General features: G+C 40.8%; 1 protein-coding gene across 1 annotated transcript in view; it reads right to left on the bottom strand.

Annotated features, from left to right (window-relative positions):
* Positions 1–12639: 12639 nt before the first annotated feature.
* The window catches only part of GLRA2 (glycine receptor alpha 2), a 120152-nt gene continuing 106321 nt past the window's right edge, over positions 12640–26470 (bottom strand). Inside the window, exon 9 of the mRNA XM_005426170.2 lies at positions 12640–14160. Within this exon, the coding sequence (XP_005426227.1) occupies positions 13882–14160 (279 nt within the window). The 3' untranslated portion in view covers positions 12640–13881. The remainder of the gene's footprint in view (positions 14161–26470) is intronic.

The following is a 26470-nucleotide window of genomic DNA, read 5'->3' on the forward strand; positions in this document are numbered from 1 at the left end:
ACTGTGAACACTCATCAGGGTTTCTCCCTCCTGTCTTTATACGTACAGGCACCCTCTATGGCAGGTGGACTTCACAGTCATCATTTAACACTGGGCTTTTGTGAAATTTGGTTGCTGCCTGGTAAAAGGCCAGAAATGAAGAATGGAAATCCCTTGGTGTGCAGAGCCTGGGATCTGGACTGGCCCACAGTGACGAGTCTGGAACAGCAGGCACCACCAGACCAAGACTCTTCAGCACTCATGGAGGTGCAAATGTTGAGGTTCAGAGAACACAGCCATCACCTTATACTCTAGGATGTATAACGGCTCTATCCAATTTTACTTGTCCTGCTTAATGCTGTATGCCAATTCATGACATATTGATTCGACTTATAGAAGTAATCTTTTTTTCCAGTTCATTTAAATTATAGTTTAGACTGTACATGCTTGAAGGAGATGTCCATAAATTATGTCAGCTTTCAGTAAGTCTACATTAAAAATGCAAAGTAAATCAAAAGTGCTAACTAATTTTTGTTTAATTATTGATTTAAGCTTACTCTGCTTTGGAAAATGTAATTAAAAAAGTTGAATTTGGCCAGATCTACAGAGGGTTATATGGATTCAAGTGGTAATGGAAAGAATTCAGTCTCCTAGATCAATTATGAAAATGTGTCCTTTGACAGTGGCTCCAAAGAAGTCGTCCAACAACATTTCAGAGTTCCTGTTTGTCCTTTTAGCCATTCTCCAAAGGACAGAAAGCATCAAGGAGTTTCTGGGTTCTCTCCAACATGGTACCTCACTGAAATACCAACGAGGGTGATGCTTTTTGAATTAAAAGGAGGTCAGTTAGATATTGACCTGAAATGAATGCATGAATTCCCTATACATAAATTATACCTTCCTGACTGCCTATTTATTACCCTCAGAGGCTGTTTTACTTTTCCTCTATACCCAAATATTAACTTCTACAGCAGAATAGGGGAGCCTTCTCAGGAGGGAAAGAGACACTACTGAAGAAGTGTCACTACTACAGAAGCATCTCTGCCATCCTCAAACATTTGAAGTACAGAAGGAAAGAGTTCCAGGCCCTAACATGAGAGAAGGCCCTAAATAAGGATTGCAGTTTAAATTGAGATTATTCAAATGGATCCTGCATATTGCCCAAGAAGGAGACAACCCCCTGAGGCTTTATACACCTGGGAATCAATCAGGGAATCGTGATAACAATGCACTGAAACCCATGATCTGGTAACTCCGAGCTATCAGAGTCATCTGAGAGCCTGGCTGCCTGGAGAACAGCATGGAAAGGTTATTGTTGCCATATCTGCATTGCTGTTGTTATTATGATTAAACTTGTATCAGTATTGAATTGCTTGATCTTGCCACTATTGTTGAATTAGCGAGGTTAATCCTGCTTGGAGAGATGTTTTTACCAGGTTGCTCCTATCCATAATGTTTCCTGTGACATCATCTTGCCAGAGAGCAGGTTAAAAAGTTTTAAACTAAAATTTTAAATATAACCTTTTCAGACTACTGAAATATGAATTCAGATTTCTTTAGTGACTGCCATAGTACTACTGAAGGTTAAATTTATCAGTCCTAAGATTTCAGCGCTTATAAAATAAAAATTCTTTCCTGATACATTCTTGAAGGATTATATTAAATTTGTAGGAGGATTTGAAAGATTATTTGAGAGATTGAGAAACAATTCTGGATAACCCCAAATCTGTGGTTTTGAATGATGGCAGCCTCAGTGTAGAAACCATAGTAGGAAGATTTCCTACCATTACAATTCTTCAGCTTGCTTTCTGTCAGGAAAACAGGGGGCTCTGAAGGGACTCTCTTTACCAAATAATTTAGGTTTGCTCACAGCCCTTTTCCAATAGGAGCTGTTTGTTTTCCACTTGTTTGCACTGCTGAGCAATTAGTGAGCTGAGAAGTAAGTTGGGACCATCGAGGAACTCAGCTGCACTTGCTCTCCTCTGTCTGCTCAGCTCACCAGACCTTTGCCAATCCCAGCAATCTTTTTGGCAGGGCAGTGAGAATATCAGAAATCTTTGTAAAAGGATTTGAAGGTCAGCTGGGAGAATTCGACTGGGAGCAAATGTTGTGGGGGTCATTTGATACTGCAGGGATGCTTGTAACCTTTCAGGATCAAGTGGGAAAATCGATCATGAGAAAATACCTGTGCTCCTTGCAACATCAGGGAGGTGAGGTGTGGTTGGGTTTTTTTCAAGGCTGTACATTCGAGAGTGTTTTCATCTGTAAACCTTTGTCTCATGTACTACCTAGGGGAAAGAGATTTCTGTGAGAAGCTGAAATGAAGCTGACGCATCCCTGCCAGGAGTTTTCCACAAACAAAAAGCAAACGTGCTCTCGCCCTGCTTGGTCGGCAGCCGGGGAAGAAGTCCCTGCTCACCAGGCAGCTGGGGTTGTCTTCCTCCGAGCTCTCAGCCAAGAGAAAACAGCTTGCAGCCCATGTGGCACTTCAGTGTGAGCAGTAAACATCACATTAAGGTTTGTAGGAGCCCAATAACCTGTCACTGCGGGTTTGGCAGCGCTGCCTGAACTGCCCCGGCAACGCGAGCCATGTGTGCAAGGCAGCTGGGAGCACTTAGGGACAGCTGGCCCTGCCCTGGGGCTGCACAGGCTCAGGGAGGGGGGACAGGGCGGAGTGCCTGTGGCCAAGATGTCTGTGCACCCACCTTGTGAAGGAAAGCCAAAACTGAATAAGGGGTAGCCCCCATGGGCTCAGCCCTAAACTGGCCCAGAGGAGGCTGGAGCAAAAGGGGGAATGCTGGTGGTGTCTGACACATGAGCATGGGCCAGGGTAGTGAGGAGGAGCAGGAGGAGACCTGTCAGGTCCTACCTAGCCATGGGCTGGAAACCACTCCCCAAAGCACAGTGGAGATTAAAAGCCACTCCTGGCACTCCAGAGACTCAGTCTCTGTAAAGCTGCCCTGGGGCTGTGCATGCTTTTATCCTTTTTTCCATTTTATTTATTAGTGCTGTTCTTTTCTTAAAATAGAGGCTCAATTTCTTGCACAGTCCACGAGAACTGGAATGCTGTACAGTTCTGCCATAGCCAGGACAAGGATATCTGGCAGGGCAAGGCTGGCTGAGGAATCCTGGCTGTGTTGCTTTCCAGAGGGGTGCTGTGGAAACCTCAATCACTTCAAAAGCCTGATGGGTCTGTCAGGAGGTTTCCTTTTTCCCCAGGGGAGGCTCATCCTCTCTGCTGTGCAAAGCTCCTGCCCTATGCTGACCCCAGTATGTGCCCCTGGGAAAAGCAGGGGTATAAAGCACAGGGAAAGTGCAAAAGCTGGTGACATGGAGAATTGTGGTAGAGCACCCCATGGCTCCTACTAGAGGACAATGGGATTGGGGTGACAAATATATGTATTCACAGTTCCAGGAAGGAGACAAAACTGAGAACTACACTCCACTTGTGGGAGAGCTTGTCTTTAGACTATTGATATTCTTCTGAAAACCTCTGCTGAAAATTATTCAGAAATCAATGAGGATGTGTTTTCTGGGAAGATTTTTGGTGTCCTTTTTAAATCTTCTGCTGTAAGGTACATAGGGAATGTTAACCTGGTGGAATGACCTTCTGAACTTGGCTTTTTGCTAGGATGCTGCTCTTAGAAAAATGTCTGACAGGCATCTTTTCCAGTTTTTCCTGTTAAGGCAACTTTTACAGTCCTCTTCTTACTGCAGAGATATAAAATACAGCTCACCATGTCCCCAGGGGTTTTGGCCTCTGGTGAAAAGGCCAAGAATCTCAAACTCAGAAACTCAGAAAAATACTCTTTGTGAGAAGAAGGAAAAAGATGGAGCTACAAGTAAGTGATCAGGAAAAGCTCCAGGTAAAAGTAGTTTGATCATAATATTCAAGATTGAGATTTCCAAAGGCACTTAGTGACTTTGAGTGCCTCACTTCTTGGGTGTTCCAGCTGAGAAGTCTTTGGAGGCCTCAGACTCTGAGAATAAGTGCTTGGCATTTCCTGAAAGTTATGTCTCCATTAACATATTTCAAGTGGTGCATGAAGAACAGGAGGCATTGAAAAATCACAAGGCCAAGATATTCTTTAGTGCCTTAAAATGGACAGACAAAGCATATTGTCATGCTCAGACATAGCTCTTCAAGGATTTTGAACATATTTTCCTTTCTCTGAAAGATTAAATAATGGTATATCTGAAATCTTACACTGCACTTCAGTTGTGTCATGAAAGATAGAATTCATATTTGATATTAATGGAGCAGGTGAAACATGAAATGATTTTTCTTTAATCTTTAATGAAATTTCTGGTTTTAGCATTTAGGTTGTCTGTTCAATGACACAGAAGAGCTAATAATATCACTGTTTTTGAAGAATTCATTCACTATAGGCAGCCTGATTTTCTGAATCTGTTGGAAGCTCTTTAGGTGCTCCAATGATGCATGAAAAGCATAATAATAAAAAAATCCTTTGTCCTTGAAGCCCAGTGATCATAATTGGAAACATAATTAAAAAAGAAAAAAAAAATCCTCCCAGTATGCCACTCCTCTGGAACAGGGATGCAATAGTTTAGAAAATAACAATTCTACAGGACTTAGCAGGAACAACGGGGTTTCAGGAACTCTGTAATCAAGTATGCCCTATAGCTTGGATAAACCCCTGTATATTCAAGACCAAAAAGCTGAATGGTGCTTTCTGTAGCAAACTGCTTCTTTGCTGAATGACTTTGTTGTTTTAAATTTAACAATTGCTTTTGTAAACCCCTATGAGATAGGAAAAGTTAGTAAAGATGATGCAAGTTTTTGTAGGGAGAAACTGATTTTTTTTCTTATGGGGATATATAAATGAGAAAATGCTGGGCATGACAAAAAAATTGCTTTGAGACAGAGCAGAACTAAGAGGAGGTTCCAGGGGACACACAGCCATCATTCCATCTTCAGCCAGTCACTTTGAGGCCAAAGTAGATCTTGCAGTGTCTTAAGGTCATTCACACCTTGATTTTTCATTACCTCAGCCTAGAACTTTAATTTTTCTTTTGAGGGGCCAGTGCTGACCTTCTTGAAACAGAGGAATATTGGAGTAGTGTCCAAAGGATGCAGTTATTCTTCCAAAAATCAAAGATGCTCTCCAGTACCATTAAAGCCAGCTAGTAATGGAGATAATACAGACCTTGGCCATTCTCCCAGCTGGCTGTCCTAATAATAGAAAAGCCCCTCTGAGTGAGTAGCTGATACTGGGGATCTGCCAGGCAATTTTCATTAAAAACAGCAATTGGTGACAATATCCTTGGAGAGGTGGAGTTCTGTTTGTCTTACTCATATCACCACTGAAATGTGCAAGAAGATCCTTTCTCTCTGTTTTCAGTTCTTGCTGTTGGGACTGTCTTGAAGTCTCTGAAGTTTTTTGAAGTGTCTCCAAAACCTGCTCCCCTTTGCTTTCCAATTACACGTGGGGTTTTTTGCACACAGAGCTGCACCCTCTTGCCCTTTCATCAGCTCATAGGGAGCCTCCCACTCCTGTGTGGCTGAGCTGGGGAGCGGCTCTCTGGGTGGTTTGGAGTTGGCAGATACGTTTCTTTCTCCATCTTTCTAATTTTACAGAGGACCTGGTTCACTCCTTCTGTCCAGCCTGAAGGAGAACAGCAAGTGAAAAGGAAGGGCAGCCAGAACACGCCAGGGAGTGGCCAGAGGTGAGATGTGCACGAGGCAGTTGCAAAAGGCACCGGAGTGCAACCATGCCATCACCTAACCACAGCTTGACAACTGAAGTGTGAACAGTGTGAACATTAGGGCTTGGGCAACCTTGAAAAGACAATTTGATCAAGCCATGGTGAGGAGAATAAAGCACTTGTAAAGCAGCCTCTTCCTGGCCTGCTCCAGGGGTGAGCATTGCTGATAGTACATTCTGGATGTGCCCTGACCCGTCTGCTGCTGCGAGGCAGCCCCTCTGTGCCCTGCAGGATGTCTGGGATGTTGGGATTGCTTCCCCAGGCACCAGTGCCATGGAGACCCTCCTCAGCTGCAAAAGGGGCTTCTGGTGCCCTTCTGCATTGTTGTGGCTCTTGTGCCAGCACCATGCAGAGGGAGAGGTTAAAGGGTCCTCCCTTTTTAGTACACATTTCCCTTGTGATTTATTAAGATCAGCTAGAATTTCAAGTTGCAGGAAAAATGTCCATCAGTAGTAACCACAATCACATTTGCTGCAGAAGTCTTCAGATGTGACCCAGAAACCTTATCAGAGAGCCGTGGGCAGAGTGCCTGCTTAGCAAAACCACTGCAGGTACATCCCAGTGCTGCCATTTACAGGATGTCTGAGCTGTGCCTCAGCTGTTTCAGATGACATATATATTATATATTTAATCCATGGCAGCATATTAGCAGATCAGACTTAGATTAATCAGGCTAAAGATAACTTTTGGACCTTTTCCACATCTAGGTCAGAGAAAAAGAAGGTAGATATTTATCTGTGCTACCACGCTAGCTAGCACTGTGTAGCAGATGAAATTTCCAAGGACATCAGTCAAAGAAATACTGCAATAAAACTGAGAGGAGCAAAGTGAAAGGAATATGTATGTGTGTGTGTGTGTGTATTGCACAAATGCAATACAAGCTTTACAGTTTGCAGAAGCGATCAATTTTTAGTGAAATTCTCTCTGCTATTATAGCAGAAAATAAGAAAATTTCCTTTATTATAAAATATCCTCCTTTGTTTCCTTGGTGCCATAAAGCAAGTCCTGCCCACTGATATTATTGCAGAAAACTACAGACAGAATAATAGTGCAGGTGTTCAAGGAAACCTTACTGCATGTCTGGAACAGGCCTCGTGTTTTCAGCCTTGGTGATGCCTGGAATAAGTCAACCAATGCATGGGAATTAGTTCATTTAAAAATAGATAAGTTCACATTTAGGATGTTTAGTGTGAAATGTTACAGTGAGTATTAATGGAGCACTTCTTTTCTGCAAATTAAAAACTGAGCTAGTGTTAATAAATCAAAGGAAACATTAAAATGCTCTTTAGCCTCTGCCAGTGTCCTTTTGGAAAGGCCTTTGAAGGACTGTTATACACAGAGATTCTGATGAGAGGGAAATTTCACTGAAATTCTAAATGTTCTTTAGCAACTTCTTCAGTTTTTACCTCACTTACTGCACTGGCAACACCAGAAGGGTCAGTGATGGAACCTCTCATTGTGGTAATTCAAGAAAAAAAAGACACTGGGCTCCAAAGTGAGGAGTAAATGTGCCATAACAGCAGACAGCCAAGATGTAGGCTGAGACCCTGCCCGTACTGAAACTTTCACCATTAACTGGTAACAACTTGATTTACATCTGAGGTCAGCATCAAAGTTTCTCTTGGTTTTGACTTGAGCTACTACAAGGAAAAATTGCCAAGCAAAAGATACTTTCTCTTTTTTTAGCTTTGCTTCTTGCATGGATTAGCGGAAAACTGTGATATTCTTCCAAGCAGAAAACATGCTTTCAAAGCCCTATTACATGTAATGCAATACGCATGGAAGGGGAACCCAATTTTCCTGCAGCAGGCAGCTCTTTCAGCTCTTGTTTTTTAAGCTAATGACTCAGTACCACCCCTCCTCTGAAGAGCATCTTTGGCAGACCCCTGTTGGAGCCTCATTGATTATGTCCTTCATCTCCCCCTGAGGATAGAGTTCATTAGCTTATTACAGGAAAAATGTGCTCACTCTCTTCTTCTAAAGGTTAATTAGCTCATCACAGGCATTTGTCCACGCTGATCTCCTTGGTCTCTCCCTAATGCAGCCAAACATGTGTTCCCTTTGAACTCCAAGCAATGGCTAAGAGGAAAATTTTAACCATGCATTGGCAGCTTCTTCATTGCCAGGCTCTCCTGCCTTTCCATAACATCTCTGCCTGACCATGCAGAGGGAGGAGGAGGAGGTAGTGTCAGTGTCTCCAGTGTGAATTAAGTCATTGGTGCTCTCATTTTCTCACTGGAAAACCCTGCTAAAGACTCTGGTTCCACAGTGTTTCCTACAGTGGCATAGCACTTTTCTCTTTTTGTATTAAAGGGAGAACAGGGAAGGTGTTCTCTGGAAGCCAGGTGATAAAAATGTGATTTCCAAACATGTCCAGCCACAGGCCCAGCCCTGGGATGTCAAGGGTAGCACTCTTCATTACCTCAGGGAAGATGGATTCATGCCAAAGAAAAGGTAAGGTGGAAATCTGTGAGTCCCTCAACTGCTCTGTCTAAAGCACTTTCATTAAGCACTGCTGTGGAATACACTTCCTGTGTGCACTCTCAGGGATCTTGCTGTTTTTCCTGTGGAAAAAGGAGGGATGCATCCAGCTGCCATTTTCCTGGCAGGGCACACACTGTCCACCATCTCCACAACAGGAACTCACTCTGCTGGGCATCAGATTCAAGCCTTGTGATCATCTGAAGGAGCTGGTTTTGAATCAATTGTACAGCTGTTCAGAGGACTACTGACGATATTATATAATTTGTCCAAGTAAAATCTCATTTTTAGCACAGGCAAAATGTGATCAGGATCCCTGGTATTCATTACTTTTTTCCTAATATTGCCTCACAGCATATCTCCATAGCAAAGATAATTGTTTAGCATGTTCATTTCAGTGCAATCTAACAAACTGAGTGTATGTATTTCACAGAGTCAGTTTTCCTAATTATCATCTGAGATGCTTATTTTGACTCAATTTTTGATTCCTCCTGAGTGGAAGAGAGTTAATCCACTCTGAATATTTTCCCTCTCAAATTATTTCTAGTGCTTAGCGTTGGAAAGCAATCCTTTAAAAGAAACTGATCTAGAAGCTATTGAAGAAATTTTTTCCTTCTGCTTTCAGTTAGCACTGCATTGGGTTTGGAAGTAAATTGCATAGATGAGCTTGTCTGGAACTGGTGAAGCTTCTCTTGTTCTGAAGCTAAGCCCTAAATTTGATCATAATTCACAATCTCCTTGCAAAATTAGGAAAGGTGACAAATGACAAAATATCTTCAAATGACAAAAATATCTTCTTTTTATCTTCCTGTTAAGCTAGAGAAAATTGATTTTTTTAATGTAAAATCTGTGAGGGGCATTTGGGGAGAAAAGATGTCCCCGCTTAGAGTATTTTCACAGGCACAAGTTTCTCTAGGCAGCTTTGGGTTTGGTTTTTAGTTTTCCAAAACATTTTAAGACACAGAATTCTATGCCAAAAATCATTAGAATAAATTACTTTCAAAGTCTGGCAGAAGATAATTTTCCACTGATACTACATTATAGATAATGAAAATGAATATATTAAATAAAATTTTTTTCATACTACTTTGTGTAATACAAAGCTGATATTTTTACAAAAATTTGGTTTCTTTGTTCATTGCTGTGTTCTAATTTTAAATGAATAAGAAAGATGTGCATATACTTTTTATAACCACACATTAAATATATTTATTCTTGTATTTAGAAATATATTTCTAAATACAGAAATGCCACTCTTGGACTGAGTACGATCTTTTGAATAAATTCATAAAATCTGAATTCCAGGTGTAGATGCAGCATCCTGTTGCTGAGGCAAAGACACCACCCCAATGAAAGCCCTTCCCAGGAAATGCCCATGTCTGTAATCTCAAAGGCAAGTTCAGATTCTTCCACAATATTTTCAGTAACATCAGCTGCAAAAGGCTGTAAGTTTGGGCTGGAGCCTCATGTTTGGGCAGCAGCTCCAGTGCCACCCATGTCAGGCAGGTTTGGATAAAGATGAAGAGCTGCAGCAGTTCAGCCTGCAGGAGACAAACATTGTTTTTCCATCAGCTCTTTCCTATTGCTTTCAACATCTCATACTGGGAAAAAATGGAATCAAAGTGAGAAAATCTCAATGTCTGTGGATGGGGTCCACTCTTACTCCTCACCTCTGTAGCACATGAAAACATCTGACCCCAGAGTCATTGCATATCCCAGAGTTGTCCTCCAGCAGTTAGGAATTGCTGATATCTCATATTGGTTAAACCAGAAGCCTCTATTGCTACACCACATTTGATTCAGTACATCACAAGTGACGTCTCTGCTACCTAAAAATATGAAAAGAAAAAAACCAGGAAAGAGTAACAAAGAGAGATCTCTCATTTCATATTGCACTAATTTTTTTTTAAATTTTTCACTTTCCTCCTAATGTAATAAGATTTTTTTTAAAGATCTCTTTTATCAGTTAGGCTTTATCACAGCACGTGACATCATCCATTTGGTGAGAGATGGATAAACATTTCTCCTTGACTACTGAATCACTCAGGTCCAGCCTGTAACAACGGGATGCCAATGACCAGACTTGATGTTGCATCCTTTAAAGACATGCTTCAAGTTTTTTAAGCTTTCTTGGTAAAGTAGAAGTCATCATAATTGTCTTATAACTAAATGCAAGTAGTTTAAATGCTCTAGGGCTTAATTTTATTTTACCAGCTAGAATTGTAGCATGCAAGTTTTCTAATGTGTGTGGAATCTCCTCCCATCCTGATGTGCCTCCTGTTTCACAAAGGCTATTTGTCTCAGTTATTTTCTAAGCCATTTTTTTCCTCTTGCAATGGTGTCTTGGAATAAAACTGCTTCACTATTTAATTATTCTGCTTCCCTGAGTGCAGGGTGATCATTTTTTGAGTATTTTTTCTCTGTTAACCCTACTGAGAATTTGTTTAGGAAAGTTGTGTCCTGCTATCCTTGTTAATTGATGTTTTATTCTGCAGGCAGTTTCTCAGCCAGTTTCTGGTGCCAGCCATGTTCTTTGAGAGAAGGTTCTTTAATAGATGGCCAGTATCAAACCATCTCTATGTCAGAGGGGTCACAGCCAGCATGTGGCAACTTTTCTGTATCGTGCAGCCATTCCTATTTGTCATGCTTGCTGGCCTTGTCCATTTGCACACATTGTTTCCAAAATTTAGTTAGATAATTTCAATATCCGTGACTAGTTGAATAATTTTCATGTATCCCTAAATTCTGTCTTCAAAAGAGAGAGACAGATCTATTCAGATTTTGTGCACGGATTATTCTTGTGGCTAGACCAAAGTTTACACAGAAGGCAACAGCAGAGCAATCTTCCCATGGATACTGTCAGCAAACCTCAGTTCTGATCAGCAAGATATTTTAATGAACTATTTGATAAATGCCAATAGCCAAGCACTGCAAATAGAGCAGTTGAATTTGTGATGTGGATGCTGGAGGCACATGAGCTTCACCACAGGAAGGGCCATAAAGACTCATCCATCAGCTGAGAGCAGGTTTGCATTCCTATTGCTGTGGCCTGCAGCCATTTGGGGCAGCTGTGAGCAGCAGGCTCTGACATTCATGAGAATCTCTGTAACACATCTGGGCACTGAGGATTAATCCTGATTAATGCTGGCATTACACCTTCATTTGAAAAACTGGTTTTGGAACAAGGGGTTAGTAAAAGTGAGGTCTGAATGTTTACATACCAGTGAAGGCTCCTAACTTGCCATACAGATATGGTTTACAGCTGGGTATCTTCACCCTGCTGCACTTCATGGCACTAGGATTGTGCTGGGGTTTTCCTCCACTACATTATCTGTAATCAAATATTGTTCCATTTTAAAAATGAATAAAAGCAAATCTGATACCATAAAAATTGCATATATTACGATATTTGAATTTGCATCAAAAGCTTATTTTTCAGAGCAGAATAGTTTGGACAGCTGTTTTCAGTTCTCACTTGTTACCCTTTCTGGGGCTGTCAGTCATATCTGGATTCCCTGCCTCAACAAGGTGGAGGTGATGTTGCCAGTTCCATCAGGGGGTTAAGCAGCAGAAGAGTCTACAAAGCTGAGGAAGGTATGGGAAGATAAAATGCATGAGTGGCTTTTTGTTGCAAATTTATTGTTCAGGAATCAGAGTCGTCACAACCTCCAGTTTCCCTTCGCTGTTCTGGGGAGGAACAAAGGCTGGTAGCTACAGGCAGCCATGTGGAGAGAGTTGGGAACACAGACACATAAACACACAAATACAGGCTCAGACAGGCTGTGGAACCTGTTTTCTCTCAGCAGAAGCTGGTCCAGGAGCAAAAGCAGAGTGAAAGGTGCTGAAGGTTCAGTATGTCTCAGCTCCACATCTCATTAGGGGACTGAGAATAAATGCCTGTACGGGGCAGCTACAGTGTGTGTATTTGGGCATCACAAGGGAAGGGCAGAAAACTGAATTCAGTGTTTAATTTGCTTTTAAACTATTGGTCACTCCCATGTCTACAGGGGGCACCTGGCACAGGCCATATCAGCATGTCCTTCAGCTCACCAGAGTGGTGAAGCTCTAAGAAAGCCAGAAGAAAGTTCAGGACACCCCCAAGCCAGGCCCAGCACATGTGAAGCTGGGCTGTATTTCTTGCTCTGTAGGGTTGCTGTGAGAGGGGAGCAGTATCCCTCCTCCCCCAGGCCTGGCTCAGCACATACAAATGTTCTACAAATGCTCCTATCATATCCCAGACACACTTCTGACAGTCCTTGGCGTACTCCCAGGGGCTGCAGTAGTCCCTTTGCTGCAGGATAGACAGAAAAATTTGGTGTGCTAAGTCATGTCAGCAGAAGGCTGCTTTTCACCCTCTTTCTGCTGACAGAGCAGTGGAAGAGCTGGGCTGTGGCACGAACAGCCCTGCTGCTGCTGCTGCTGCTGCTGCAAATTAAGAAGAGAGTGAAGAAATGTTAGTACCACATTTAGCTTTATTGAAATTGAACAAATACCTTTTTTTAATAAACCCTTTTACAGCAAGTGTAAAATTTTAATGTTTTACTCATCTTATGTTACAGGTTGTCTTCTTCCATGTAAGCAAAAATACCATCTTTTTTTCCTCTTTTTAAAATTTTTTTTTTAAATTTTCTACTTTAAAACATGTAGCAAGGATTTGAATAACGCAGATCTGGCACCAAAAGGTAACAGGTTCTGAAAATCACAGTACAGTTTTAAAATTCTTAGGTTAATTAATGATATTTAAAATGATAGCCACTTTGAGTAAAGATATAAATTAGAGGTCTGTAAACAAGTTGTGTTTACCTATAGAGCTATTGACTGCAGCTACAATGAGAGCGATAATAGAAACTCAATGCTAAACTGAGCTACACCTTTGAGGAAACAAGTTCTTACTAAGTAGTGTGGTACAGGGTAGCACAATAGGTAAAATACAGTTTGGCACCTCAAGTTGCATGTAAAATCAGCAGAAATAAAATGAAGTAAGTGCACTGTCTCCCAACAGAAATAAACTGGGCAGTTTCACTGGTTTTGGAGTGTCAACTATCAAATAAATCACATGACACACAAGTTCAACCCCAAAATTACAATTCTAGTAAAGCAAGATAATATTAAAATGCACACCCACAAGGATAGTAAAGTATAAATTTTTTTTCCTTTATTTTCCCTCTCCCCTATCAGTAGAAATAATTTACAACCCACAAAAGGACTCCTTGGTGAAACCACTACCTACAGACATGATCATGGAATGTAGCTCAGTAGACTTGTTTCAAATAGAAAGGCAACATTATCCTGAAAAATTTTGGTCCTCTTATAACTTACTGTACTGTAGCCACCACAGTCTCTTGATAGATGTTTTAGGAGAATTGTTTGTTTTCTGATTCTCTTTTGTTCTGAAAGGTAATATCTTGGTGATAAAGCTGGGTATAATTTGGCCCCAGTTATAGATGTCTGATCGATGCTGAATCTGGAAGAACACACTAGGAGTACAAAGGGGGAGCCTCTTGACTGGTCTCACGGCATATTTTGTCATGGAATCACTTTTCCTTCTACACTTCTTTTCCTCTTTGCTAATTTTTTCTCCAGTGTTCTGGGGGAGTGGGGAAGAAACCCTTAGTCCATATGACAGAATGACATTTCGCTGTTTATTTACATGTGGATCACTTTGGCTAAGAAGTCCTGGCAAACCAGAGCTGCCTATTTCTTGTGAATGTCCTCATGCCGTATAATTTTGTATGTAATCCAGTAAAAGATGTTGAAAATGAGGAAGGCCAGTGGGAACGCAGCACGGGATATTGTATCAATCCTTTTTGCACGGTCAACAAACTTCTTTTTGATGGAATCTGAATCCTTTGGTGGTGCTGGAGTTGGGTTGGGTGGTGTAGCCTTGACTGCTGTGCCATCTTTGACTTGGAGGCAGTGGCCCATGCCATAGCCACTGAAATTGAATCGGCTGTCACGAGCAACTTCGTCTTCCTGCAGGATAAAGAGGACAAATAAGACACACAATCACCTGTCTATTGAGCATGCCATGTAGTTGAGTAGTTGAGGTGCACCCCTCCAAAGCATCTCAGCAAATTACCTGGTTACACAATGATATGAAGTCTGGGTTTTAAAGACAAACAAGAAGTTAAAAACCACATCAAAAATATGTGGAAATCAGGTGACTTCCAATGTTTGTGAATCTGAGCTTTAATTTTTCTATTTATCTATGCCTAAATCAAGAGCCCTGAGCAGCCAGCTGTATCCCAGCCCTATAGGGAAGAGATTTGACTCCACAGGTTTATATTGCTCTCCTTGAGCTTTCTGTGGGGAGGACACACGGTCATGAGGAGGGCGTCTCCTCCAGCCAGGCTGAATTGAGTGACCCAGAGATCCAGGGGCCCAAGTTCATGCCAGTGGGTTTCCACTGCTCAGCCTCACAGCAGCCTCACAGCTCCATCTCAGACCTATGAAACAAGGGTAGATCATGGTCCCTCCCTGCTCACAGGAGTGCTCTCACAATCAGTACTTCAAAGTGCACTGGGCACTTGGATTTAGTGGTAGCTGGGAGTCAGGTGCAGTAGCGCAAGCTAATGCAGCATCACCCTGCAGAAATCCATTCTCTCTTGTCTGAGTGGGTGATGTTTGTTTTTGTAGAGGTGAGTAACTACCACTGAACTTTATCACTGTAATAACTGTGTGATGAAAGGCTTGTGACTGTGCTGGTAAATTCTCCCTGATGTTTCTCCTGTCTGATAGAACAATAATGCACAAGTTAACAGTTGCTGGCGACTCTCCATGAAGGATTCAAAACCAACAGACAAAGCAGCTCTATTCTTTTTCATTCCAGCAGGGATGAATTGTAAGTTCAGGATCTTGTTCTAGTTAAAGACCTTTTATTTGACTGACAGATGCTTCACTGTTGACTGAAAATAACCACTTTTTAGGTTGATAAGGAGCCCAATCCCTCGTGAAGATATTTAATATCCTCATATCTCTTATGAAACCAGAGCCTTCTGAACTTAACAGAAAATCAAAAACTGCAAGAAAAAAAGGCATCACAGCAGCAAGATATTGAATAACGAGTATATCGGCTGAACTTGGGGGTGGGAAGGGAGGATAATTTGCACCTATTCAGGATGTAAATCACTGCTCCTTCACAGAAAAACCTCTTTCAACAGTAGCATTTTTCTCTCTCCCCAGCTCCAGGACTGGAATTGAATATATTACCCAACTTGCTGTCCTTACCTTGGAGCTGACACGCAAAGGGGAATAATCAGCAGTGTGATTCAAGGCTACCAAATGAGAAATAGTCACTCTGACTGCTCATGGCATTGAATGCTTATGGAAGGAGGGTAGGCAGTAAAAGGTGCTCTGGAGACCCTGTCACTCCAGCATGAAGGTCTATTCTACAGTGTATCCATAAGCAGGTGGAAAAGTGCATCATTGCAAGGCTGTTTGAGCACTTATCCAGGGCTTACAACCTTTCCATTTCAAAAGTTCACCATCATTAAGAAAAAGGATGGTCCTCTCCTTTTCCAATTTTATTTATTTGCAGTTTGCAGTACCTCTGTGAAAATGCTGCTTGTCCCAGTGATTATAAGTATGTAAAATATTTTTAAAGATGAACCCACTGAGACCTAAGTTCTGGATAACCATATTAGGCAAAGCTTCTCTGGCATGACTTAATGACTTAATAACACTACGAAGTCCCCCAGTAATACAGAGAGATGCCTTCCTCTCAGTGTTTTTCATTTTACTGAGTTTGAAGGATAAAATGCATGCCCAGGACATGAGAGGTGATTAAAAAGGGTAACAGATTTTCAGCAGCTGTGTTGCCATATGTACTTCATTCATTTTTAAAAAATTTAATTTCTGTTGCTCCTGAGAGATCTGTGGGAAGAATAAAAAGTACTGAGCTCAACGCCAGCTTGGAGAGTCCTGACTTCCACTGTGCCCTGGTGGATCACAGCTTTGTCACATGGGGCTGAGCAATTCATCTTCAATGTCACAGCCTTCCTTTTGAGCTTATGCTGTAGCAACCTGAGTGGGAGGCCATCTGACATTAGGGACAGAGATGTTTAAATAAAATTATTTTAGGTATTCAGCACCCAACCCTATCTATAAGGAGCCACTTAGGTCCCAATGAGATTCAGAGCCCTGCTTTTCCAACCCAGACAGTTGTCTGTGCCATTTCTTTCTCACACAAGCCAGAGGGAAGCATGTTCAGTATCCATGTTAGTTTTTTATTTAGGACTGCAGCAGATGGGATTCACCCTGGGTACAAGAGGTACAGCATTCACCTGGGGTATGAGGGTATGAGTGATACCCTTAGAGGTCAGCTTCCCTCTCTGCTTGAATAGATTTTAATGACTTTAATCTCCTTCTCCCTACTAGATCTCTGGATGGGTTTGTTACTGTTTTCCCAACATGGAGCTTTTGCTGGTGGCAAAAAAAAAAAAAAAAAAAAAAAAAAAATAGGGTTTTTTAACCTTTTTCAAAGACTAAATAATCAATTAGGAGAACAGCATTGTCTTGCTATACCCACTTGTTACTATGCCTGATATTATGCATTTACACAAACACAGCACTAGAGACACCACCCAAGCTGTGGCTGTTGGGGTCTTTCAAGTGCCACCAGAAGCAAGGAAAGCCAGAGCCCTTACAGCCCCACCTCCAGCCCTGGAGATGCCACAGCTCCATAACCACCATGGGATTTTTAACTGGAAAATCTCCCAGGAGCAGAAGGAGCTTTGCAGCCTGGCCTGTGCCTGCACTCTGAGCACTGCCAGGTCTCACAGGCAAGACCTGACCCCATCAGAGTCTCCCACCTGACCAGACATCACCTGAAAGACCTCAGGGGGGTGAGAACTCTGCCCTTTCCCATGACAGTGGCCAATAGTGTTGAAAGTCAACAATGAAACCCTGGAGATATGAAGACCCACATGTCTGTGATAGGAGGATACTTTTGCCATGAGACCGCAGAAGTGAGCTTGTGTCCTTTTGGCCTTCTGGGCCCCTAAACTGGTTCCACCCAAAAGGAAGCAGAGGGGACAGAAAAGCTTCCTCCACGCTGCTGAGGGGAGCTGGGGGATCAGCCCAGCTGCTGGAAGTTCACTGTCTGCGCTGCTTGTGGGTTAGCTCACTCTGGGGTGGATCATACAAAAAAACTTTCTCCCAGACAAATCTGCCCCCCTGGGAGCTGATGTCACACACTGCCATCATGAGCCATGTGGTGATGATACCTGCCCTCAGCAACAATAAAACCCCCCATGTGATTTACTTCAGCATTATGGATGTAGTTAAAAAAAGTCTGTCTCTAAACCACCATAATCCTATGACAAAACTACAATTTGACATTTCAGATAATCTTCCAACATCCTGTTACATATAAAGGACTTGAGGGAATATTCACAGAGAAAGAAAAACAAATTTATACAGTATACACAAAAGGATAAAGAACCTTTTTAAAATTATAATTCAAAATGTGAGATGAAGAACTGACCTTAAGTGCTTTCCCTTAAGTAGTGCACACGTCTTCCTTTGACCCAGAGGTGAACTACTGCACAACTTACCTTGGGTACCTGCTGCTGGGGCTCCAAAATCACTCTTCATTCTCAAGGTCATACTCAGTTCATACCCTCTGACATATCTACCATGGACACTCATCCACTCACAGTCCTCAACCTGCTCTCTAGCTTAGTCATTGCTAAAGTAGTCCAAGTGACTTTTCAAACATCTCTGTCATTATTTTAATCAGACTAGACTTAAAACATATTAATTTTAAACTGGACAGAATCTCACTTGCATAAATCCCAGACTACTTATATGTTTGCAGATTTTAAAACCAAAATCAAAGAGCAGCTGGAAGTCACTGGACATCAACTGGAGTGGCAGAATCCACTGCCATTGAAGTTATTAACTTTATCTTTCCAAAAGGATGTGAAGTTAGATGTTACATAAAACAGAATCACAACTCCATCTGTCCTTGATTAAGGCACAGGAGAAAGGGTCACAAACTAGCATGAGAAACAGAGAATAAATTAATAGCAAGAGGAAAGTGTTCTTTTGATAATTTTCTTTCAGATGTTCACACCCTGAATATTTTAAAAGAATTATCCATTGAAAGCTAATTCTATTTCCTGAGATTTGGGCAAATACTTTCTATAGATGCTTTTTCAACAACATAAATTTATGACTATTGTCTTAGGATGTCATAATGAACAGGCTTAGGTATTGGCTTTAAACAATTTTCATGAAACAAGAATTACATATTTTTCTCATTTTTTTAATTACCCTTTATTAATTTAGTGATTTTTTTTGTGCTTTACAAATTGATGGCATTAAATCCTCTTGACTTAGTTTTAGAATAAGCAACATATAAATGGGGGTAATGCTTCTGAAATGGTTTTCTTTTTTCATTTTTGTAAAGCTTTTATTTCTACTCCATCAGGGCTATAATGTATTTCATACTACCACTTTCACACCAAAGCAATCAGAAATAGGAAAAACACTTTAGAAAATCTAGCCCATTCAATGCCTTCCATGCTCAGCTTTCTGTACAATGCATTTTGAAGTGCTTTGTCCCCACCATTTAAAAATGCTTATTGTCAGCATTGACTAAGTTTTAACAATGAGGAAAATGAAAGAGAGGCTGGCTTCAAACAGTGTATTTAATTTTCTCTCTGATGTGATTTATTCTTTTAATTTTGCTACTCTTTTTCCAACATATGGTGGAAAAAACTATTTAAAAGACTATCTGGTTTAATTAAATTTCAAGGACACAGATGATTAATTTTAGGGATAGGATAGAGAACATCAGAGAAATTTTCCTTTTGGTATTTGTAAGCACAAAGTTAGAAGCCCAGGAGCAATTCAGACCTGAATGCAGAATGGAATCATTAGGGAGTGGACACCAAAATATCTTTGGAGATTTCATTCTTAAATCATCTTTACGACTTTGAGACACCTCCCATCTCTTAGTACTTTACATAATTCATGGTGTGGGTTTGCAGACAGTCATGCTTACATGGTTTCAGTCCTCAGGAGTCAGTGAGCATGTGGACGAAGATAGCTCAGCTGAGAAGCACATTTGGACTTTCAGATCCCCTTTGGTTCCTCACAGAAGCCTCTTACAAAATTCAATTCGATTCAATTCAGTTGTGAGGAGATGGGAAGGAAGGTCCTTTCACAGATTAACTGTTTAAAAGGCAGTAATGGAGTTTAGGAGGAAATGATCAATTTCATAACTGGGGGATTCACTGCAGGGGATCTCTAAGAATCTGTGTGAGAAGCTCTCAGAAGGAACTGAGTTATAAATAAGCTGGGGCAAAGGTTCCCAAGGGAAGGTACACAGGTGAAACAGGATATTCAAAGCAGACAAAGCTAAGCCAGGCTTTCCAGAAGGATTCTAAAAGATGAGTGACAAAGTAACAAAAATGGAGTAAATGAAATGCAGGGTTGATAAGTTCAAGGTAAAGCATTGCAGAAGATAACCCTAATTACACACAGATGATAGTTGGCTCAAAATGTTGTTGTTTTTTCTTTTCCTTGTTTGTGAGTTTGGGAAATTACTATATATATGACCCTGACATTAGTCCTCTGCTAAACAGCAGTCAGGAAATGGGCAAACAAACAGAAAATGCCATTCTGCCATTTTATCTACTCACAGAGTGATCAGTTTTTGGACACTAGAGGTATTTCTGGCCACTCAATCCTAGTGAAGACATAGCAGAAGTAGATAAAATACAAAGAGGAGCAGCAAGGATGGTAAAGGCCTTTTATTCTGCATAAGGAAGAAGAAAAGAGATGAGATCTCCTCATCTTAGAAAAGCTGTGCTTGGAAAGTGATATCGCAGGATGCTAACAAACTTCTCTGATTTCTTATAGCCTGAAAAGCTCTGGATGTCAGCTCACCTATGCCAGATGTCATTCCCACTCCTTCTTAATCCAGACTTCAGAGGAGCAGAAGGTGATGTCTCTGAGTCACCTCCTCACTTCAATCCTGCCCAAAATATAGACCAAATACTTTCCAGGATTTGGTTTAAATATATTTTTTTTCTAATTATTCACCAAGATGTTTAATCAAAACCATAAACAGTCTCTGACTAATCCTAGTGCAAGATGACACTCTATCAGGACCCATAATTCTGCATGTGACAGTGGTGTTCACCATGTTCCTGCCTCTCTTAACAGTGATTTTCCTGCTCGTTGAGGTTTGCTTTTGCTCTCATTTGAACCCTTGTGCCTTATGGAGTCTAAGTAAAACAGACCTTGTATTATAAATAGGCATTTTAATTAATGGAAGTGAAATTGGTCATTGTTGTCTTTGGTGAGGGTTTCCAATGCACAAATTTAGGCTTGTTTTGGAAACCTGTGTTTAGTAGTATGTTCTGTCTCCAATAAACAGCAAAAAAGTCTCTGAAGCATGAGTGACTTACTTACACAGTCTGTAAGAGCAGCAAGTGAACTGTTGTTAATGCAATAATGAAATAGTAGTTAATGCAGCTTCGCCCTTTTCAAGTAGGAATTGAACATTATCCAACTGAAAGAGTAACATAATTTAAACATGTTGTGAGCAAAAATATTTTCCTGCCCTGAAATATCTATAAGTAGAATCAAAATTTTTCAAAAATTACTTTAATATTAAAGATTATACTGTTTGGTAAGGGTAAGTGGTTTGCTAGAAAAAAAAAGCTTTTTCTTTAGTAAAGAAAGGCTTCTGTCTGTAAATTTTGCAAACACAATAATGAAAGTGTCTTATTCAATTTCAAGATTTATATATAATATAATGAATGTTTTCATTTCAGGGGAGGGAGAACCAGATGACCTACTGCTTTGCAAAGCACCGTAAATGTTATGATAGAGAGTCATTCCTCCTAAAACACCAGTAGATTGATTCCTGACACTTGTTTCCCTTTATTTGAAATGAAAGTAATGCCTTAACATATTCAGATACAGTGATCTGTGAGTCTTATAGGTATAATTTGACTGGATATTAAATTCTCTCAGGACAGTAAAGTCTGGAGACTTGACTGCTCTTGGGTAACTTCTGCCAGTCTCTCTCCAAAGAAAGAAGAGGTTGGCCACTTTATCAGTGGGAATGGCACATTATTCTGTTTTACATCAGACAAATACATGTTGGTGACCTAGATTTGAAGGATAATCTGCTCTGACCAGAAATCTGTTGGATAAAGGGCAACTGACTTCTGCTCATTCTGTCTGCATGCAAGGCTGAGTAAAATGCAAAGCTAGTGTTTAAATACGTGACTATTTCAGCTAGAACATGAAATAGCTGTTAATGGGCACATCAAACTAAACAATGTAAAGCAAGACTACATTAGCTAAAATTTTAGAAGATCAAAAACCTGAAACACCAATGGAAATGTACCTAAAATTCACTTACTCCATTTTCTCTTGCTTTCTGCAAGATGTCTACATCAGGAGAGATGAGCAGACTCTCACCTTCCTCCTTTCAGCAGTGTTCAAGCCTGAGCCTCAGACTTCAGTTCTCTCCCTCCCTGAAACCTGCTGCAGGGTCAATATCACAGGACAAGGGCACACCATGTCCCCAGGTGGGTGACAGGCATGGGGGAACTGCCACAGCAACATGTGGGACACCCCTGCCCAAATACCCCTGTCACAAATATCTGAGCTACCATCTACATAGGATTTTTCCCATCAGGTTCTCTGGTCCTTTTCTCAAAGCAGATTTAAATACTTTGGGGAAGATGATTTTTATCACACCTTTGTGAAATTTCTCAGTGCCTTCTTCTTTAACTGCATTTATTCTAGAGACTTTGCTAGACCACTCCTGTGCCCTGGCTGGGCCATCTCAGAGTACCTCATTAGTCAGTCAGTCAAGATTAAAAAATAAATAAATGTACACACAGGGCCCATAAACAGCATTCATGATTGGATTCATGCAGATTACCCTCTAGAGCAATATATTGCTGGGATGTTTCATGGCTCGGGTTTTGATTGTCGCAGCTCCCCCATTCCTTGGGGTGATGTGCAGCCCACCCTGCAGGCACTGTCTCTGCCTGGGCCAGGGTGGGGATGAAGTGCTGGGGCCTGAGGCATCCCCACCCCTTGCTGAGATCTCCTGCTTTGTGCCAGGAAGGGGCAGAGGAAGGGGCGAGGCAAAGGGAAGGAAGAAGAAAAGGCTTTTTGCCTCTCTGGTGGTGGACTCTCACCTTCAAGCCATTTTCTACAACAAACACCCAGAATGAACCCCAGCAAATGCAGGCAGAGTTTACCAGGGCTTTCTCAGACATCATGCATTTAATTCATGCAAATACTGAACAAAATGAATTAAATATTGCAAATTACATCAATAATTTAAATTCTGTAGCTAAAAATAGTCAAGAATATTTGAATAATCTTAAAGTGTTCAGATGCAAATTTTATAAATTTAGTCAAGGGATGCTGTGGGGGGTATTTTGTCTCTTTCATTGTTTTTGGTTTTGGGTGTTTTTTGTTCCTGAAGGGAAAAGCCTTTCTTTTCCAGTTATCAGTTCTTAATACCAGGCTTCCAATAAATAATATTTTGGGGTTGGTTTCATTTCCTTATTTCTATTACACAAGTTACCCTTTCTGGATTTCCATATAATTTATTTCTTGTTGTTAGTCAAGATCTCAATCTGGATTTCTCTAGCTATTCTTGCACAGGCCCAAAGCATCATTGGCTTAAAAAAAAATTTGCCAGTTATCTGCCCTTCAAACTTGCTTCCAAAAGAAATTGTTGCATCTTAGAAACATCTTGACTGTTTGAATGTATTAGAAATTTACTGCACATATAGACCTCTGTATTTTCATTTTTTATTTGCTTCTGTGAGGGTTGCTCTATAAAATTCTGGTGTTATTTATTCTCAGGAAAATAAATATTCATCATGAGGTAAAAATCAATGACACTCAATGCTACAGCAACTCGACAGTGCAATCTCTACATGGAATTGTTGGGGTGTTTTTTTCTCATCTGATAAGTAATAAGTCCACAAATTCTAGAAGGTCATTGGAAGTAGGCATACAATGGAAATTAAATAATATTTCATTTAAAATGGGTTTGATAGTTTTTATTTGCTGCGTATTACACACACACACAATCTGCATGCACCCATCCATGGAGATATATGTACCTACATATAGGTGTGGGCAACTACTTAATCTAGTCCTCTAATGTATTCCCTGGAGGCATTAGCTAGTGGCAAGTTCACCTAGTGAGAACATTTTTATTCTATTTTAAGATTAAGGGCACTCTCCCGAGAATTTATTAATTATTAATTTTTAATAACTTCTCAAAATGCTAACTTTACACTAGCTTTTCCCCTGCAGTAGTTCTAAGGAGCAAGAATACAGATCACACGGGCAATGGTCATTAAACCTTCCCAATGCTCTCTGCCCATAATGAGCTCTTTGGTGGGATGCTGACATATTTCCAACAGATCTGACATCTAAGCAACAGATCTCCTGGTGATGGCCTTTTATTACTCGGCAAAAGTGATACAAGGATAACCTGAAATAAGAGATTTAACTGTCTGTGAGAGAAGTCAGTACTAAGGTACAAACAGATGAAATGTGGAAGCATGGCTGTAGGACTGGAAAAAGTATTCTTGGGAGAAGATCTCAGATGCTTGTCTGAACTCAAGTTTTGTTCAAGAATATCAAAGAAAACAGGACAATAAATGTCCGGTTAATTTACCTAAAAGACAGTGCACAAGGATTACACAAAAGTAAAGTGTTGCTATGCCAGCAGCCTTCCTGAGACTTGCATGTTGTATGTTTCATCTGTTATGTCCTGGAGTAACTCTAAAACAGTGTTTACAGTGCCAGAGCTCTGGAGAAGCCTGTCATGGGGTACATGGAAGAGATCAGGACTCACTGTGACTGCCTACACCCTCCTGACCTTGAGGTTCCACTGTTGAGAAGGGATGGCACAAGGGGCAGGATGATGTTCAGAAAACATGCCAATAAGCCAAAGAACAAAGCAAAGCAGGAGCACCCTGAGAGACGGGGAGATCTGGCAGCTCAGGTTTCTACTTCACTGAACATCCAAGAGCTCCACAAGTACCAGGCAGGAGCAGACAAGAAGAGGTGTTTGGTGACACCTACGTTCTGCAGAGTAGGATATCACACACTGTACAGTCAGAATGGGTGGGCATTAAACTGAATTGTTGTCCTCTGAGCTGGAAACATGAATGGGGTCTTAGAATCCCTAATGTGAAACACAGGCAATTTGATATCTACTCTTTGTCTTTTGCTTCCCTGTCTCCTTATTTCTGCAACTATCTCTTCTCTTAACTCCTTTTTAACCTTTTTTTTCTCTGACACATTTTGCCTCCCAGATCTGTTTTTGCCTACCTCCTCTCTGATGCTTTCATCCTCACTGTTTTCCTTATATGTGACCCATACCTTCTGTTTGCAAAATTCAGTTCCTTCCTTAGGTCCTGTCTGCTGTGGTCCTTTCTGCTCTTAGCAGCTAAATTATCTTCCTCCAAAGAAAAGGCAAGCCATAAAAGTAGAACACCACTTTGTCAAGACCACCTCTAAACTGATAGGTGTTACTCTATTTTTTAAGAATAGCCAGGAATTAGATTTTGTTTTCTTTTGTTGTTGATGGGGTTTTGGTGGGGTTTTTTTGGTTTTCTTTTTTTTTGTTGTTTGTTTTTGTTTTTTTAGTTAAAACCCTCTGCTTTTGGAAATCCAGAGAGTTGATAATTGCTCAAAGGGTTTCCAGTACCATAAAGCATTTTGAAATGTGATGCTTCTCGTTTGATCTACTGCTCATGACACACAGCCTGTCCCATTGCTGGCGCAGAAAGCTGAGGATCACCAAGTGCGTGGGCCCATGCAGCAATCTGTGACTGTGTTCTGACCACACAGAATATGCAACAGGAACCTTTTGGAGGCTTTGGAAAATGATCACGAGTGCTGTAAATCCAGCAAATGGAATTTTGGTTTTATTCTAAGTTTAAAGCTCAGAAAAAAGAGTTGTTGTTTGTGCATAGCACATGTTCTAGTCTACTGAAAACTGAGTAATGTGGTAGTATATGCAAATAGTAAGAGATTAAAGACTTGGCATGCTCTGGAATACTCCAATGACATGTCCAATCACAGCAGTACCATCTGCTTTTCCTTATATGTGCTAAATTTATAACACTCTGCTAATTTCTGTAAAAGTTTACTCACCAGTTTCAGGAAATTATATTTAACAGAATGCAATGTTTGAGTTTTGTGACTTACTGTTAGCAAACAGTTTGTAAAAGCCTCTTCAGTTACTCATCTCTTAGACAAAGGACTTTGGAAATCAATAACATCGATTATGATTCTTAACCCCGAAGGAATGCCAGTAATTTGCAATTCAAATGTTAATTCCCTAAGTTTTTGCTCCCACTCGAATTTTGACAGACCCAAACGCAGTTAGACTTTCACCTGGAGCTTGGAAACCAGTAACACAAGAGTGGTATTGTACAGCTAAATTAAAATTAACTCCTTCTGTTTGGAGTGGAATTTTTAGCAGGTTGCTTGACTGTAACTTCTCTTCAGGCAGTGATCAGTTTGACCCAGTATTGACGGCAAAATATTGGCAATATCCCCCTCATAATTGCTCACTGACACTCTGAGACATAGGAAAATAGAAAACCAGGCAAGGAAAGGCTCCCTTCAATGGCCATCTGGGGTTTCCATGAGTGCCCCGTTGGCTTCACAGCTGGATGTTTTACTGATGATACTGGAGTTCATTTAGGGTGTCTCTGCATGGTGCTGTGCTGAATGATTTCTTCCCACAGGATTAAAGGCTGAGTTATCCGTTCTTTGGGTCTGAAGGGAGCAGGTATTTCAAAGTGTGAGACCATTGAACCATCACCTGAGGGGACAGTGGTCTAGAGGATGTTTTAAACGTGTTTGACACATTTAAATAGATGGTTTCAACTTGCCAATTTTGGAATGGATCCTAAAATAGAAGTCACTATAAAGAATAAAGCAATTTGTTTTGGATGGTTAAGAGAATATGGCTCATATATCCAAGGTGTGACAATTCCAATCACATCTTCATTTCAATTTACAGGAAAGAAATAAACTAGGCTTCATTATTGTTCATACTGCTGGCGCAATATATTTGACATGATAATCTACAGTATTAGTCAGTAAATTGACTCACTGGACTGCCCTTGATCATATGCTCCATTTTCTGCTCAGCAGGCTTCTCTCTAACAGCTATATATAACCAGGGAGGGGAGAGAAAGAGAGGATTCTCTCTTAGATCATTATAAAATGACGCCGCGTTCGGTTTCCCTGTTGCTTCAAA

Source organism: Geospiza fortis, unplaced genomic scaffold (genome assembly GCF_000277835.1).
Source record: "Geospiza fortis unplaced genomic scaffold, GeoFor_1.0 scaffold285, whole genome shotgun sequence".
Taxonomy (NCBI): domain Eukaryota; kingdom Metazoa; phylum Chordata; class Aves; order Passeriformes; family Thraupidae; genus Geospiza; species Geospiza fortis.